Consider the following 15,670-nt stretch of genomic DNA (forward strand, 5'->3'; position numbering starts at 1 on the left):
TGAGGGCTGTGTGCTGTTTGGAGTGTCATTTTTAGATCCCAGGCAGGATAAAGGAAGGGAAGGCCATTCTGTCACAGGGCTTCTGAGATGCCTTTGGGTCGTGTCGTGTGGCCAGCACAAAGCCACCCCACGGGGCACAGATGTCAATTCAAAGTGGAAACAACGTTGATTCAACCAGTGTGTGCCCAGTGGTAAAATATGGGCCAGGCAGTAAGTTATTCTGAACATATCCAACAAATTAAAAGACTTACAGTACATTAAACAGCTCTCCATGCCTTTGAAGATATGGTCTTCAAAGCCAGTGTTGGGTGGAAATGGATGTTGACACCCGTGCACACAAACCAATAAAACAAACATAGAAATGGTGTACACAGAAGCAAACAGAGGCACATACAGTTTATACTTACAATAAGTCCAAGAACTCCATTAGGACCACGGGCTCCAAGCAAACCCTTGGAGAGGAAAGAGGAAGAGAGGAAGTGTGATTGTGAGAGCGCTAGAGAGAGAACAGGTTTCTGGGGTTATATGCTGGATCCATCTGTAAATAGCCCACCCGATCTACCTACCTCATCCCCATATTGTTTTTATTTACTTTTCTGCTCTTTTGCACACCCGTAGCTCTACTTGCACATCATTTGCTCATTTATCGCTCCAGGGTTAATCTGCTAAATTGTAATTACTTCGCCATTATGGCCTATTTATTGCCGACCTCACGGCATTTGCACACTGTATATAGACTTTCTTTTTTTCTATTGTGTTATTGACTGTATGCTTGTTAATTCCAAGTGTAACTCTGTGTTGTTGTTTGTGTCGCACTGCTTTGCTTTCTCTTGGCCAGGTCGCAGTTGTAAATGAGAACTTGTTCTCAACTAGCTTACCTGGTTAAATAAAGGTGAAAAAAAATGTAAAATGTTTTTAGTGAGTGTTTAGTGAAGACTAAGGAAGGGGGTGGTGGGGGACATTTGTGTGTGTGCGAGTGTATGTAATCTCCAGGTTCCATCTTCCCTGGCAATGCAAGAAGAGAACAGTTGCAGCGGGACACAGAGATAAGTTTGTTGACCACCTGCCTCGCCCCCTCTGCTACGTGCCATGCCCATTTCCTCCTGCCTTGCAGCCCATGATGAAAGGATCACTTTATTCTCCTCTTCTTTTTCTGAAGAGAGGAGAGATGGAGGCTAGCCTCGCAGGAAGTCAAGAAACTCAAACTAGCTAAATTCCTTTTTCCAGAGGAAAAGTGAAAATAAAGTCAAGTTAAAAGATAGAGGGACATGATCTGTGGAGATCCGCCCACTGGCCATTATTTCAGCCTTCATCGGCCAATCTGAGGTTGTTGTTGCATTCACCTTCCAATAGCAATAGCCTGACAGTTATTGTCACCCTTAATAAAGATGAGCAAAAAAGACTGTATAAAATAAATAATGCAAATATTGAGCTATACTGAACAAAAGAATAAACGCAACATGCAACAATTTCTAAGATTTTACTGCGTTACAGTTCATAAGGAAATCTGTCAGTTGAAATAAATCAATTATGCCCTAATCTATGGATTTCATGAGTGGGTATACAGATACTTTGTGTGACCACCATGTGCCTCAAGTAGCGCAACATCTCCTTCTATTAGAGTTGATCAGGCTGTGGCCTGGGGAATGTTGTCCCACTACTCTTCAATAGCTGTGTGAAGTTGCTGGATATTGTTGGGAATTGGAACATGCTGTCGTGCATGTCGATCCAGAGCATCACACATATGCTCAATGGGTGACATGTACAGTATGGTGAGCATGGGGGTGTGCATCATGCTGAAACATGAGGTGATGGTGGCGGATAAATGGCATGAAAAATGGGCCACAGGATCTCGTCAAGGTATGTCATGCCCTGACCTTAGAGAGCCTTTTTATTTCTCTATTTGGTTCGGTTGGGGTGTGATTTGGGTGGGCATTCTAGTTTTTCTATTTCTTTGTTGGCCGGGCAGGGTTCCCAATCAGAGGCAGCTGTCTAACGTTGTCTCCGATTGGGGATCATACTTTGGCAGCCTTTTTTCCACCTTTAGATTGTGGAATCTTGTTTGTGTGTAGTTGCTTTCTGCACTGCATGTAGCGTTACGTTCGTTTTTGTATTGTTTTTTTCAGTGTAATTTAAATAAAATAAAAATGTACGCCTACCACGCTACACTTTAGTCCAATCCATCTCTAAACGATCGTGACAATCTCTGTGCATTCAAATTGCCATTGATAACAGATAATTGTGTTTGTTGTCCGTAGCTCATGGGAGGGCGGTTGGACGCACTGCCAAATTCTCTAAAACAACATTGGAGGCGGTTTATGGAAGATAAATTAGCAATACATTCTCTAGCAACAGCTCTGGTGAACATTCCTGCAGTCAGAATGCCAAACGCACACTCCCTCAACTTGAGAGGTCTGACATTTTGTTGTGTGTCAAAACTTCAAATTTTAGAGTGGCCTTTTATTGTCCCCAGCACAAGGTGGGGACAACACAGCACCTGTGTAATTGTCATACTGTTTAATCAGCTTCTTTATATGCCACACCTGTCAGTTTGGATTATCTTGGGATGTAAACACATTTGTGCACAAATTGAGATAAATAATTTGTGATCTTTTATTTCAGCTCATGAGACCAAAACTTTAAATGTTGTGTTTATATTTAAGTTAATTGTATATTGTATTAATTTTTTGGGGGGGAGGATATTATTTTATACTAATACAAATTGTTCCTTGAAAGAGATTTGGTTGAAAATGATTGGCACCTCTAAAGATTCTTATAAAAACTAATAAAATGTAATCTGCATAAACATTTACTTTTTTAAAGTAACTGCCCAGTCTTTTCAAATTTTTATGAAATAGGACCTATAATTACTTACAATATGAGTGAAATGGTTTTCCTTCCAAAAAACTGCTTTTTAACTGTATGTTAAAAATCAGCTTTTCTGTGTTGGAATGGTGTGGGTGTAACCCAACAACTGAATGTTGTGAGCATTAGTGATGTGCGGGCCAGAAAAGTCATGTTTGGAAAATATTTGATAAAGTGGTAAAAGAGGATGATAGCAGTGCCGGCTGTTACTGTGATGACTGAGGCACTATACATATTCCACATTCACAAAACGGGACTTCAAATTAGGTCTACGGCATGTCAAGGGAAATGTAGCCTACTGTTTAGATGTGTTAAATGGAAACTGAAGTTTTTTGGCAAACTACAAAGTCCTCTGATAATAGTCCCATGAGAATCGACATCCCTGTGATTTGAGAGAAATGTCTGAGTTTGACAGGTGTTGCTCGCAGTTTGAGCAAGAAAACAATAACTGATTGAACTAAGTGCTGCTCATAGCCTATATATGAAGGCCCTACATGTATCAACTTTCACAGTGAATGCTTTTGTGCGAATGAATTGAACGTCGCAAAAGCATCATAAACATCTCCGTTCCTGATGTAAGCAAACAACAAGTAAACATTCACAAAGCCGCGGGGCCAGACGGATTACCAGGACGTGTACTCAGAGCATGTGCGGAACAACTGGCAAGTGTCTTCACTGACATTTTCAACCTCTCCCTTACAGAGTCTGTAATACCAACATGTTTCAAGCAGACCACCATAGTACCTGTGCCCAAGAAAGTGAACGTAATCTGCCTAAATGGCTACCACCCCGTAGCACTCACATTGGTAGCCATGAAGTGCTTTGAAAGGCTGGTCATGACTCACATAAACACCATCATCCCGGAAACCCTCAACCCACTCCAATGCGCATACTACCTCAACAGATTCATAGATGGCGCAATCTCAATCACACTCCACACTGCCCTTTCCCACCTGTACAAAAGGAATACCTACATGAGAATGCTGTTCATTGACTACAGCTCAGTGTTCAACACTATAGTGCCCTCAAAGCTCATCACTAAGCTAAGGACCCTGAGACTAAATACCTCCCTCTGCAACTGGATCCTGGACTTCCTGACGGGCCGCCACCAGGTAGTGAGGGTAGGCAACAACACATCTGCCACGCAGATCCTCAACATGGGGGCCCCTCAGGGGTGTGTGCCAATTCCCCTCCTGTATTCTCTGTTCACCCACGACTGGGTGGCCAAACACGACTCCAACACCATCATCAAGTTTGCTGACGACACAGTGGTAGGCCTGATCCCCGACAACGTTGAGCCAGCCTATAGGGAGGAGGTCAGAGACCTGGCAGTGTAGTGCCAGGACAACAACCTCTCCCTCAATGTGAGCAAGACAAAGAAGCTGATTGTGGACTACAGGAAAAGGAGGGTCGAACAGGCCCCCATTAACATTGACGGGCCTGTAGTGGAGAGGGTCAAGAGTTTCAAGTTCCTTGGTGTCCGCATCACCAACAAAGTATCATGGTCCAAACACACCAAGACAGTCATGAAGAGGGCACAACAACTGAAAAGATTTGGCATGGGTCCCCAGATCTTAAAACAGTTCTACAGCTGCACCATCGAGAGCATGGTTGCATCGCCGCCTGGCATGGCAACTGCTCGCCATTAGACATGCACCTGTCTGGGGAGTGGGCATGTCTGTTTATTTTTGGGCAATGGCAAATTAGAAATCATTTCTGTAGAGGTGTGGAAAGAATGTTTTAATCTTTCAGAGTTAGTTTAAAAAAGTAAGAATGCATGTCACCTATATGAGTTACAAACTCTGGCTGCAAATTCTGCAAGATTGTCTATTGAACAATTTAAAAGTAAATACTGCCTACAGCCCACACTTCTATGCAAAATAATTGTTGTTGAATATTTTGTTTATTAATACATGATTGTGATCTCTTGCCTTGGTATAGGTTCTGAGATTAAATGGGCTAAGACGTTACACTCCTACGGCCCAGCAATACTATAGTACAGCCTACCCATACTGTCAAATATTTTAAATAGGCTACCACTTACCGGTCTATTTACCTTCGAGCATGGTTGGCTATTGAATGACTGATGGATAAATGCCTAATAGGCCTATTTGTTGTGTAGTGGGAAAACCAGTCACGTCAGAATAGTAGAGACATTCCCTGCAATACGATTATGATTTAGGCCTAATGCAAAAGCTAATAAATATATGCAATCTTCTTACCAATGGCAAATGTATCTGTTTTATCATTAGGCTTACGTTTTAAACTCCCACACGAGTAGCACTTTTCCGAACTGAAAGACGATGCCCAGAGCTTACCCATGATGTTTGCACACAGATTTGAGTCAATAAGTCATTGTTTTAGTCAAAGTATTATATATATTTGGGCTTGTAGTGACAAACCCAAACCTCCCACTTCATGGAAATCAATGTGAATGCAGTGTTTTTTCCTATGACAAACAAATTATTTTTCAGCCTACGTTTCGTTTCTGGGTTTTATTTGATTATTAATCAGAAACAGATGCAAAGTTATTAATCTTTGCGAAGGAGATGAGCCAAACAGCCTTGTGGAGCAGGCAAGGTTAAGAGTATTTTTTGTGCTCATGCACCTGTGATAAATGAGCTGTCCGGGGCCCTTGTTATGTTCAGCAGCTTCATGAACTTCAAGTACCAGGACATTTTTGCTAAAAACCTGGTTGCCTCTGCCAGGATACTGAAACTTGGCTGCAAGTGGAAATTCCAGCAAGACAATAACCCCAAGCACACATCAAAATCCAAAAAAAACGGGTTCATTTACTACAAAATCAACATTTTGCAATGGTCATTTCAGTGTCTGGACTTGAACACCATTGAAAACCTGTGGTTTGAATTGAGGAGGGCAGTCCATAAGCGCAGACTAAAGATATCAAGGATCTGGAAAGATTCTGAATGGATGAATGGTATAAGATCCCTCACAATGTCTTCTCCAATCTCATAAAACATTTTAGAAAAAGGCTCAGTGCCATTATCCTCGGAAGGGGAAGGTGGCAGAAAAAAAGGGTGGCAATCATTTTCACCCTTATTTTTATAAATGACTTGTGGAATTTTTTTTATCTGAATTAGCATAAAGTATAATTTCCAGATTTCTGGGGCATACAATATACATACACAAAAGGATGCGGACACCCCTTCAAATTAGTGAATGTAGCTATTTCAGCTTGAAATGTTGCAAACAGATGTATAAAATAAAGCACACAGCAATGCAATCTCCATCGACAAACACTGGCAGTGCAGTAGAATGGCCTTACTGAAGAGCTCCGTGACTTTCAACAAGCCAGTTTGTCAGATTTCTGCCCTTCTAGAGCTGCAGAATTGATCGTCGAGAGTTTCATGAAATGGATTTCCATGGCCAGACAGCTGCACAAAAGCCTAAAATCAGCATGCACAATGCCAAGCATTGGCTGCAGTGGTGAAAAGCTCTCCGCCATTGGACTCTGGAGTATGGGAAACGTGTTCAATGGATGAATCACTCTTCACCATCTGGTAGTCCAAAAGATTAATCTGGGTTTGGCGGATGCCAATAATGGTCTGGGGCTGTAATAATGGTCTGGGGCTGTTTTTCATGGTTTGGTCTAGGCCCCTTAGAAATCTTAACGCTACAGCATACAATCACATTCTAGACAATTCTGTGCTTCCAACTGCAAATAGTCTGGGTAGCCATTTAAATACCTGTTCAGGAGTGTTATAGCTTGGGAGTAGAAGCTATTTAGGAACCTCTTGGCGCTCCAGTACCGCTTGCCGTGCGGTAGCAGAGAGAACAGTCTATGACTAGGGTGGCTGGAGTCTGACACTTTTTAGGGCCTTGATGCCAATGAAAATAAAATCTATAATACAAAGAACACAGTGAAATAAAAAATGCGATATCATAAACCTTGTCTGTCCATCTGTATGTCCAAAAAGTACTTACAAACAAAACAGTCAATCTCTTGGATCCTTTGTGGTCAAATAGGATTTTCTTATCATTGTTGAAAAGTATCACAGTCCACATTCCCACTGAGTGAAAAGCCAGGAGAAGAGTGTGTATGGGAGTGTGTGTGTGGATGGTGTGGTGAGTTAAGTGCTCTTAAAGACTTCACTCCATTACACAGGTGAGAATGAGATAAATAGAAAAGTATTTCACTAGGAAAGAGGGGATGTGGTTGTGTGCTATGTAGGACAGTGCCTGTGGAGGTTTTGCATCTTCCTACATAGTGATGTGGAGTAAAGTAATATAGTATGCCTAGATAGAAACTGTATGGACCAATGCTGTGTGTGTGCATGTTTGGTCACGAAAGGTCACTTACTGGGTCCCCGTCTGGTCCTGGTGGTCCTCTTTCACCAAAGTCTCCAGGAAACCCCTGGAGAGAGAGCAGCTTTAAAGCGACAATCTGCAATTGGTACATCCATTTGTACTAATGCACAGTAGTTCTACTAATCACAGTAGTTACATTTTTACTACTGCACAGTATCACCAGGTCTGATTTAAAGAAAGTAAGAATGCTACTGCTAGTCTGGTCCCAGACCTACAAGTGCTCCAATGGTCAGAGCAGATGGCAGAGAAGTTGGCTAAAGCACATACAGATCTGGGACCAGGCTAACTTTGACCCTGATGCCAATGCTGTTCAGAAATAAAAAAAAAAAGCTTAAGTGTCTGTTTTACATGAAGACATCATCCCAATCTTTGTTTGCGATTTTATTTTTGATTCACTCTAGAAAAAAACTTGTGCTAGTACAATGCGTGCTAAATCATGTTTTATATCTACAATGGGCATTGTAAATAACTTCGGTATCCAAATCTACCAAACTAACATCTAAACATGACAAAATGCGCAAAATGTGCATGTGCGAGTGAGAGATTAGGTGAATTTTGTTTCTATTTGGATATAATTTATCATTGTCACAGGACAACATCAGAAATCTCTGCAGGCACAGATCTTTCCACTCAGTCTGAAAAACTAAACAACCTCTGTCATCAAGTATTAAATGTCAGCAAACAATTTTAAGATTGTGAGAACAGAGTTTAAGTTAACAGACAATCTGCTGAACCTGAAAAGTGAATCTGCATACAGAGAATGGCTTTACCACTTGACATACTGTGTACTGTAAGTGAAGCAGTCAAAGATCCCTAGGGAATAGCTGACCTCTAGATGCATCAGAGGGGAAGAGAGCATGTACACACACAAAAACACAACACAACCTGTACATGCCAAAACAACAAAAATGCCTGCACATACAAATGCTCCCTCATGAATGCATATGCACACATCCCCACTTAAAAGCTACCACATAAATAACAACCTCATTGGATATTTTTTTTTTTCTAAGCAGCTAGCGCTTCAACAACAGTGGCTTGGGTGTGTTGAGTTTCTTTGTAAGTATTATTTACTGAAAGCCAATAGGCAGCAGCTGCATTGGCTTTCAGTAGTTCAGATGTGCAGAAGAGGTATGGAACAATGCCCACGTGAGACTTCAGCGCACAACCTGCCATCAGAAAGAGCAGGCGGATCACCACCTCAGTGAGGCTCCCATGTTCCATCCTGGTAATCGCATCTGGCTCTCCACCAGGAACCTCTATAAATAAAAACTTTTCCTTGACAAAAAAATGTTTCTCTTCTTTGACAGTGCATTTGTCAGTACTTCCCTTTGTCACTAGAGGGCAATTAGTCAATTTTTAGGGGCCTGTACTCCTGAAGTTGTTTGTGTACTTGCCAGCTAGCAGTTCTCAGCTGTTAGCAGCCAATGGCTAGCAGTTTCTTAGTCATTACAAATAAGTAAAGTACTGAATTATTGAATGTACCAAATCAAACATTAAACCTCGTAAACAGTTCATTTAGACCTTGCGTTTGAAACCGGTGCTTATTTAATTAAATGTGTGCAGATGTCCAGCTATTAAAAGGGACAGTCAGCTATTTGAGTCTGCGTTTAGTTTAAGTTTTGCAGTCTCGGCATTGACCCTCTTGACTCTAGACATATGCTGCTGTTACTGCTTATCTATCTATCCTGTTGCCTAGTCACTTTACCCCTACCTACAGTATATGTACATATCTACCTTAATTACCTCATACTCTTGCACATCGCCTCGGTACTGGTACCCTGTGTATATAGTATCTTTACTGTGTATACTAGTTATCTTTACACATTGTGTATTTATTCCTCGTTGTTATTTTTCCATTTCTTTCTTTGAATTGTTGGGATGAGTAACTATTTCACTGTTAGTCTACACCTGTTGTTTACAAAACGTGACAAATAAAATGTTATTTGAAAGACACTCGCACAAAAAAAACCTACAGGTGGTCCAAGATGGCGTAGCAGTCGGACGTGTGTTTTTGTCTTGTCCCGTCCTATATTTTGCATATATTTTTTCACTCACTTTCCATCTACGGACTGAATATACTGCAATCCGCCTCACCCAATGTGGTACGGATCTGCTAATTTTATACTTTAGAACCAGAATCCCCTTCAGGAGCTAGCCAGCTAACTAGCTAGTAGTCAGTTTGCCACTGCTAGCGGTCCTCGCCGTTAACTCGGACATCAGCCAGCCTCAACCTGGTCAATTCCTGCCAATCTGAACAGCGCAATATCAACCAAGAGCATATCAGACTGCTTTTTCTCTACCACATCTCCAGATTTATACCGCAAGCTCTGAACCTTTACGCCGGATCATCGCAGCTAGCTGCTATGCAAGTGTCTACTCCTGGCTAATGTCTCTGTCCTGAAGCAAGCACCAGTAAGCCTGAAGCTAGACTCGAGCGAGGCCCATCTCCTGGCTAGCCAAAGAAGTCCACCAGCCAATTCTTGGGCCACAATACCTCTTTTGCCAACAGGCTCTTCCATTGTGATGTCGTCGGATGCCCATCTGCTAGCCCCGGCCCGCTAGTTGTTTGAATCGCCATGTCTCCAGCTCGCCTAGCGTAGCAGCGACTTCGGAATGGCTCCCTGAGTCATCTAGTGCTACTCATTGAACCCTATGATCACTCGGTTACACATGCCTCTCCCTAATGTCAAGATGCCTTGTCTATTGCTGTTTTGGTTAGTGATTGTCTTATTTCACTGTAGAGCCCCTAGCCCTGCCCAAAATGCCTTAGATAGCCCATTTGTTCCATCCCCCTAACATGTGGTGACCTCACCTGGCTTAACTGGTGCCTCTAGAGACAAAACCTATCTCATCGTCACTCAATGTCTAGGTTTACCTCCACTGTACTCACATCCAACCATACCTTTGTCTGTACATTATCCATGAATATATTCTTCCGCGCCCAGAAATCTGCTCCTCTTACTCTCTGTTCCGAATGCACTAGACGACCCTTATCCTACGCCTCCTCTGTTGATGTAGGGGTTAAACCAGGCCCGGCAGCCCCCAGCACCACTCCCATTACCCAGGCGCTCTCATTTGTTGACTTCTGTAACCGTAAAAGCCTAAGTTTGTTTTATTCACTGCTTTAGCACACTCCGCCAACCCTGATGTCCAAGCCGTGTCTGAATCATGGCTTAGGAAGGACACCAGAACTCCTGAAATGTCCATCCCTAACTATAACATCTTCAGACAAGATAGAACTGCCAAAGGGGGCAGAGTTGCAAAGTACTGCAGAGATAGCCTGCAGAGTTCTGTCATACTATTCAGGTCTGTGCCCAAACAATTCAAGCTTCTACTTTTAAAAATCCACCTTTCCAGAAACAAGTCTCGCACCGTTGCAGCTTCTCCTTCACCCAAAACCACACAGCTGATGTTCTGAAAGAGCTGCAAAGCCTGGATCCCTACAAATCAGCTGGGCTAAACAATTTGGACCCTGTCTTTCTAAAATTATCCACTGAAATTGTTGCAACCATTATTACAAGCCTGTTCAACCTCTCTTTCGTATCGTCTGAGATCCCAAAGATTGGAAAGCTGCCGCGGTCATCCAACTCTTCAAAGGGGGAGACACTCTAGACCCAAACTGTTATAGACCTATATCCATCCTGCCCTGCCTTTCTAAAATCTTTGAAAGATAACAAACAGATCACCAACCATTTCCAAGCTGGTCATGGGTGCACCTCAGCCACACTCAAGGTCCTAAACGATATCATAACCACCATCAATAAAAGACAGTACTGTGCAGCCGTCTTCATCGACCCGACCAAGGATTTCGACTCTGTCAGTCACCTCATTCCTATTGGCAGACTCAATAGCCTTGGTTTCTCAAATGACTGCCTCGCCTGGTTCACCAACTACTTCTCAGACAGAGTTCAGTGTGTCAAATCGGAGGGCCTGTTGTCCGGACCTCTGGCAGTCTACGGAGGTGACACAGGGTTCAATTCTCGAGCAGACTCTTTCCTCTGCATATATCAATGAAGTCGCTCTTGCTGCTGTTGATTCTCTGATCCACCTCTACACAGACACCATTCTGTATACATCTGGCCCTTCTTTGGACACTGTTAACATGCTTCAATGCCATACAACACTCCTTCCATGACCTCCAACTGCTTATAATTGCTAGTACAACTAAAGGCATGCTTCAACCGATTGTTCCCGCACCCACCTGCCCGACTAGTATCACTACTCTGGACAGTTCTGACTTAGAATATGTGGACAACTACAAATACCTAGGTGTCTAGTTAGACTGTAAACTCTCCAGCCAGACTTAAGCATCCTTCACTCATGCTGCCAAACATACCCTCGTAAAACTGACTATCCTACTGATCCTTGAAAATCGGAGATGTCATTTACAAAATAGCCTCCTGCACTCTACTCAGCAAACTGGATGTAGTCCACACAGTGCCATCTGTTTTGTCACCAAAGCCCCATATACTACCCACCATTGGCGCCAGGTCATCTATAAGTCTTTGCTAGGTAAATCCCCGCCTTCGAAGCACACTGGTCACCATAGCAACACTCACCTGTAGCACACGCTCCAGCAGGTATATTTCACTGTTCATTCCCAAAGCCAACACTTCCTTTGGCCGTCTTTCCTTACAGTTATCTGCAGCCAATGACTGGAATGAATTGCAAAAATCACTGAAGCCTTATCTATCTCTCTCTAACTTTAAGCATCAGCTGTCAGAGCAGCTTACCGATCACTGTACCTGTACACAGCACATCTGTAAATAGCCCATCCAACTCCCTCTTCCCCATACTGTCATTTAATTAGTATTTTTTTGCTCCTTTGCACTCCAGTATCTCTACTTGCACATCATCATCTGCACATCTATCACTCCAGTGTTAATGTTAAATTGTAATTATTTCCCCTCTATGGCCTACCTCCCTACATTTGCACACACTGTACATATATGTTTCTATTGTGTTATTGACTGTACGTTTGTTTATGTGTAACTCCGTGTTGTTGTTTTTGTTGCACTGCTTTGCTTTATCTTGGCCAGGTCGCAGTTGTAAATGAGAACTTGTTCTCAACTGGCCTACCTGGTTGAATAAATGTGATTTTTTTAAGTATCCAAACTACATGATCCCATTGAGAGAAAGGTGACCAAATAAGCTCATTTCAATATGAGCCTTTTCTTATTATGTCCAAAAAACCCACATGTAGCACATCTCTGACGTGTTCAACCTAGAGTAACCCTTCTATTAGCAAAGGAAATAAAGAGAGAAGCTTATAATGATGTAGACAAATGTGTGACTGCGGGCCTTTGCACCAAACCTCTCAAAGGAGTTCTCAGCTAGAGAGCAGGTCTGGCTACAATATTGTAGAACCCTGCTGGAACTAGAACACTGACTCACTGAAACAAGTCATGTTCAGTGGTCACGAAACCTTGAAATTCTGAACTGGGAGATGCTGAATGTGAATTTGTCCAACAAGAATGCTCACTTCTGTTTCCCACTGCAAAACGCTACTGAATACAAATAAGAATTTGAGGACCGAATGACAGAGAAAGAGGTCTGAGTGTTCAATAAGCTAACATTAGCTAAACACAGCTCTGAGCTATGTCTATCATTGCCAGCAGCCTCCATGACACTATATACTGTACGTCCTGTTAGTGTTGTCGGTATCAGTCTCTGGAGACCATAGATATCTTAAGCCTGTGGGTTAGGTTTTAACACAGCGTCTGCTGTGGCTGACATCAACGCATTTCATAACAGTTCATATAAATAATTATCTATAAAGTATGTTGAGACAACTTTACCGGCCTACCCATCTTGCCCCTCTTCCCTGGTTCCCCAAGAATGCCCTGAAAATAGAACGAGAGAGAGAGAGAGAGAGAGAGAGACAATAATAAGTTCAGAGCAACATTGTACTCTCTGGGAATAATTCTACTAACTACACTGATGTAATAATGTCAAACCATCACAGACTGTAAGCTACTTGTTGTTGGTATTTTGTTTAGCTACTCTGTAAATACTGCTCGATGTATATGCATACTTTTATTGCTTCTACATTGCTCTGCACAAACCTACAGCTGTGCCAGCTAATTGGAGCTATTTTATCGTGCTCTGTCCCATATAGGTGTCTTCCTTGAAGATTAGGAGGAAGTTAGAGAGGACAGACAGACACAGTGACCAACAGACAAAGATTAGCCTGCTACAGTATGGTGGAGCTGCATAGTGGAAAGTCCATTACAGGCTCACCCATGACGTAACCCCTGGTGCATGCGATAAGTAGGGCAATGGTCTGGTGTTTTTGGAGGCTGAGCTTTAGGAAGGCCTTGATTAGTTTAGCCAGTTCAAAGGCTCAATAAGGGGGGTCACAATGAGTCATCACCAACACTCCCACACTGTCTTACTCAATGCAGCCTGATAGCATGCTGGAGGCAGTTCCCACATTTAAATCAAAACAATAAACTGGTTGTCTCTTATGGAAACCGAGGGAGGGAAGATCAGAGTCACCATTGGGACAGGTAGTCAGAGTTGCCTCCATTCTTGTACACAATGTGTGGTGAGGTCAGGAATAAGTCCTGGCCCTAATCATTACAGACGTAGTGAGTATTTTGATGTGTGTAGCGGTAAGGTAAAAAAAAGACAAACATACTCTTTTGCCATCAGCACCAGGTAGGCCAAAAAGGCCCGCGATTCCAATGAAGCCCTAGAGAGAGAGAGAGGTAGAGGAATTCCATTTTCAATGACTGCGAAGTAGATCTATTATAGCTTGAGAGTTGAGGAGTCCAGTGCTGGGGGTCTGAAGGTTCCAGGGTTGATGGATCAGGTCTCCATGAAGAACTAAGCCATGAGGCAAGTGTATATGCCCATGGACTGCATGGTGCTGGCTTCCACGATGTAGTCCAAGGGCACATACCCTCACGCCAGGGATCTCTGAAGATGACACCAATCTGGCCTGTTGATAGCGGTTTAACGCAGCGCAACAAAACAGAACAAGACCAGGAACAACAGCAGCAATTCCAGTAGCAATGTTTTCTATAAGACAGTGGGGTGCTGATACTGGTTAAGCTGATGGGTTAAGGTTGAAGGTTCATAGGGCATAGGGAATAGACTACGTAGATCAGGAGTTGATTGAGATGTAGCATTTTTAGATGTGCTCTATTTTAACAAACCTAATGGAATGGTATGTCTTAGTGCTAGCGTTATAGATTCAGTGGGGTGTCAGTAATATTTGAGCTATTTTCACCACTGGTATTGGGGGGGACGCAGTAGCTGGCGCAAATTATTTTGATAAATAAACAAGTTATGGGTATGTTGAGGCTTGCCCCTCACTGTCCAACCAGAACATGCTCCATGTCTAAATATGTTGTTACTTCAAGTTGTGTATTGCAATTTAAATTTTAGTCTATTATAGCATAGTTTGTTAAATAGCCTGCCCCATATCTGATAAACATGTTTGCAGTCTACATTGTTCTAATGGCATTGCTTCAATATGGAAATATATTGTTAAACATAGGCCATAGCATTCACACTGATATAGGGGCTAGGCCGACTGTAAATTGCAGTCTGGACATGGACATGCCAAACATAGTCAATAAGCAAGATTCAATTCACTAGGCTATTGATAAGACAGTGTATAATTCTAATACAAATTTAACAACCACTTGTTTTATATAGACTATGTCTAAATACAGTTACCAGAATTTCTCCCCATGGGTGTATAATACAGACAAGGCAACTTAACTTTGGAATGTGTGTCAAATCCTCCATAGACTTTCACAGGAGCTGGATAAAGATTGAATATAAAGAGAAAGGGGGAATGTCCACTCACCGTTATACTGTCCGCAAATGTAATGTTTTCTAAACATCATGGAACCAACCATATTTGTACTTCTCCAGAAATAGATGAAATTGCATTTCATTTGGGCCATGTACATTCTCACCATAAATAGATAGAAGGATACAGTATAAACTGTACATATGAGATGAGTAATGCGAGATAGGTAAACATTCGTAAAGTGGCATTATTTAAGTGACTAGTGTTCCATTTATTAAAGTGGCCAATGATATCAAGTTTGTAGGTAGGCAGTCACCTCTCTGTGCTAGTGGTGGCTGTTTAACAATCTGATGGCCTTGAGATAGAAGCTGTTTTGCAATCTCTGTCCCACATTTGATGCACCTGTACTGACCTCGCCTTCTGAATGGAAGCAGGGTGAACAGGTAGTGGCTCAGGTGGTTATTGTCCTTGATCTTTTTGCCTTCCTGTGACATTGGGTGCTGTAGATGTCCTGGAGGGCAGGTAGTTTGCCCCGGTGATGCGTTGTGCAGACCGCACCACCCTCTGGTGAGTCCTCCGGTTGAGGGCAGTACAGTGCTGTACCAGCGGTGATACAGCCCAGCTGGATGCTCTCAATTCAGCACCTGTAAAGGTTAGTGAGGGTTTTCGGTGACAAGCCACATTTGTTTAGCCTCCTGAGGTTGACGA

General features: G+C 42.5%; 1 protein-coding gene across 1 annotated transcript in view; it reads right to left on the minus strand.

Moving 5' to 3' along the window:
• The window catches only part of col27a1a (collagen, type XXVII, alpha 1a), a 282,454-nt gene that overhangs the window by 159,869 nt on the left and 106,915 nt on the right, over positions 1-15,670 (minus strand). Inside the window, exons 11-14 of the mRNA XM_036977752.1 lie at positions 13,838-13,891; positions 12,996-13,040; positions 7,187-7,240; positions 408-452 (exon numbers count right to left, since the gene is read on the minus strand). Of these exons, the coding sequence (XP_036833647.1) occupies positions 408-452; positions 7,187-7,240; positions 12,996-13,040; positions 13,838-13,891 (198 nt within the window). The remainder of the gene's footprint in view (positions 1-407; positions 453-7,186; positions 7,241-12,995; positions 13,041-13,837; positions 13,892-15,670) is intronic.

Source organism: Oncorhynchus mykiss, chromosome 5 (genome assembly GCF_013265735.2).
Source record: "Oncorhynchus mykiss isolate Arlee chromosome 5, USDA_OmykA_1.1, whole genome shotgun sequence".
In the NCBI taxonomy this organism is placed as follows: domain Eukaryota; kingdom Metazoa; phylum Chordata; class Actinopteri; order Salmoniformes; family Salmonidae; genus Oncorhynchus; species Oncorhynchus mykiss.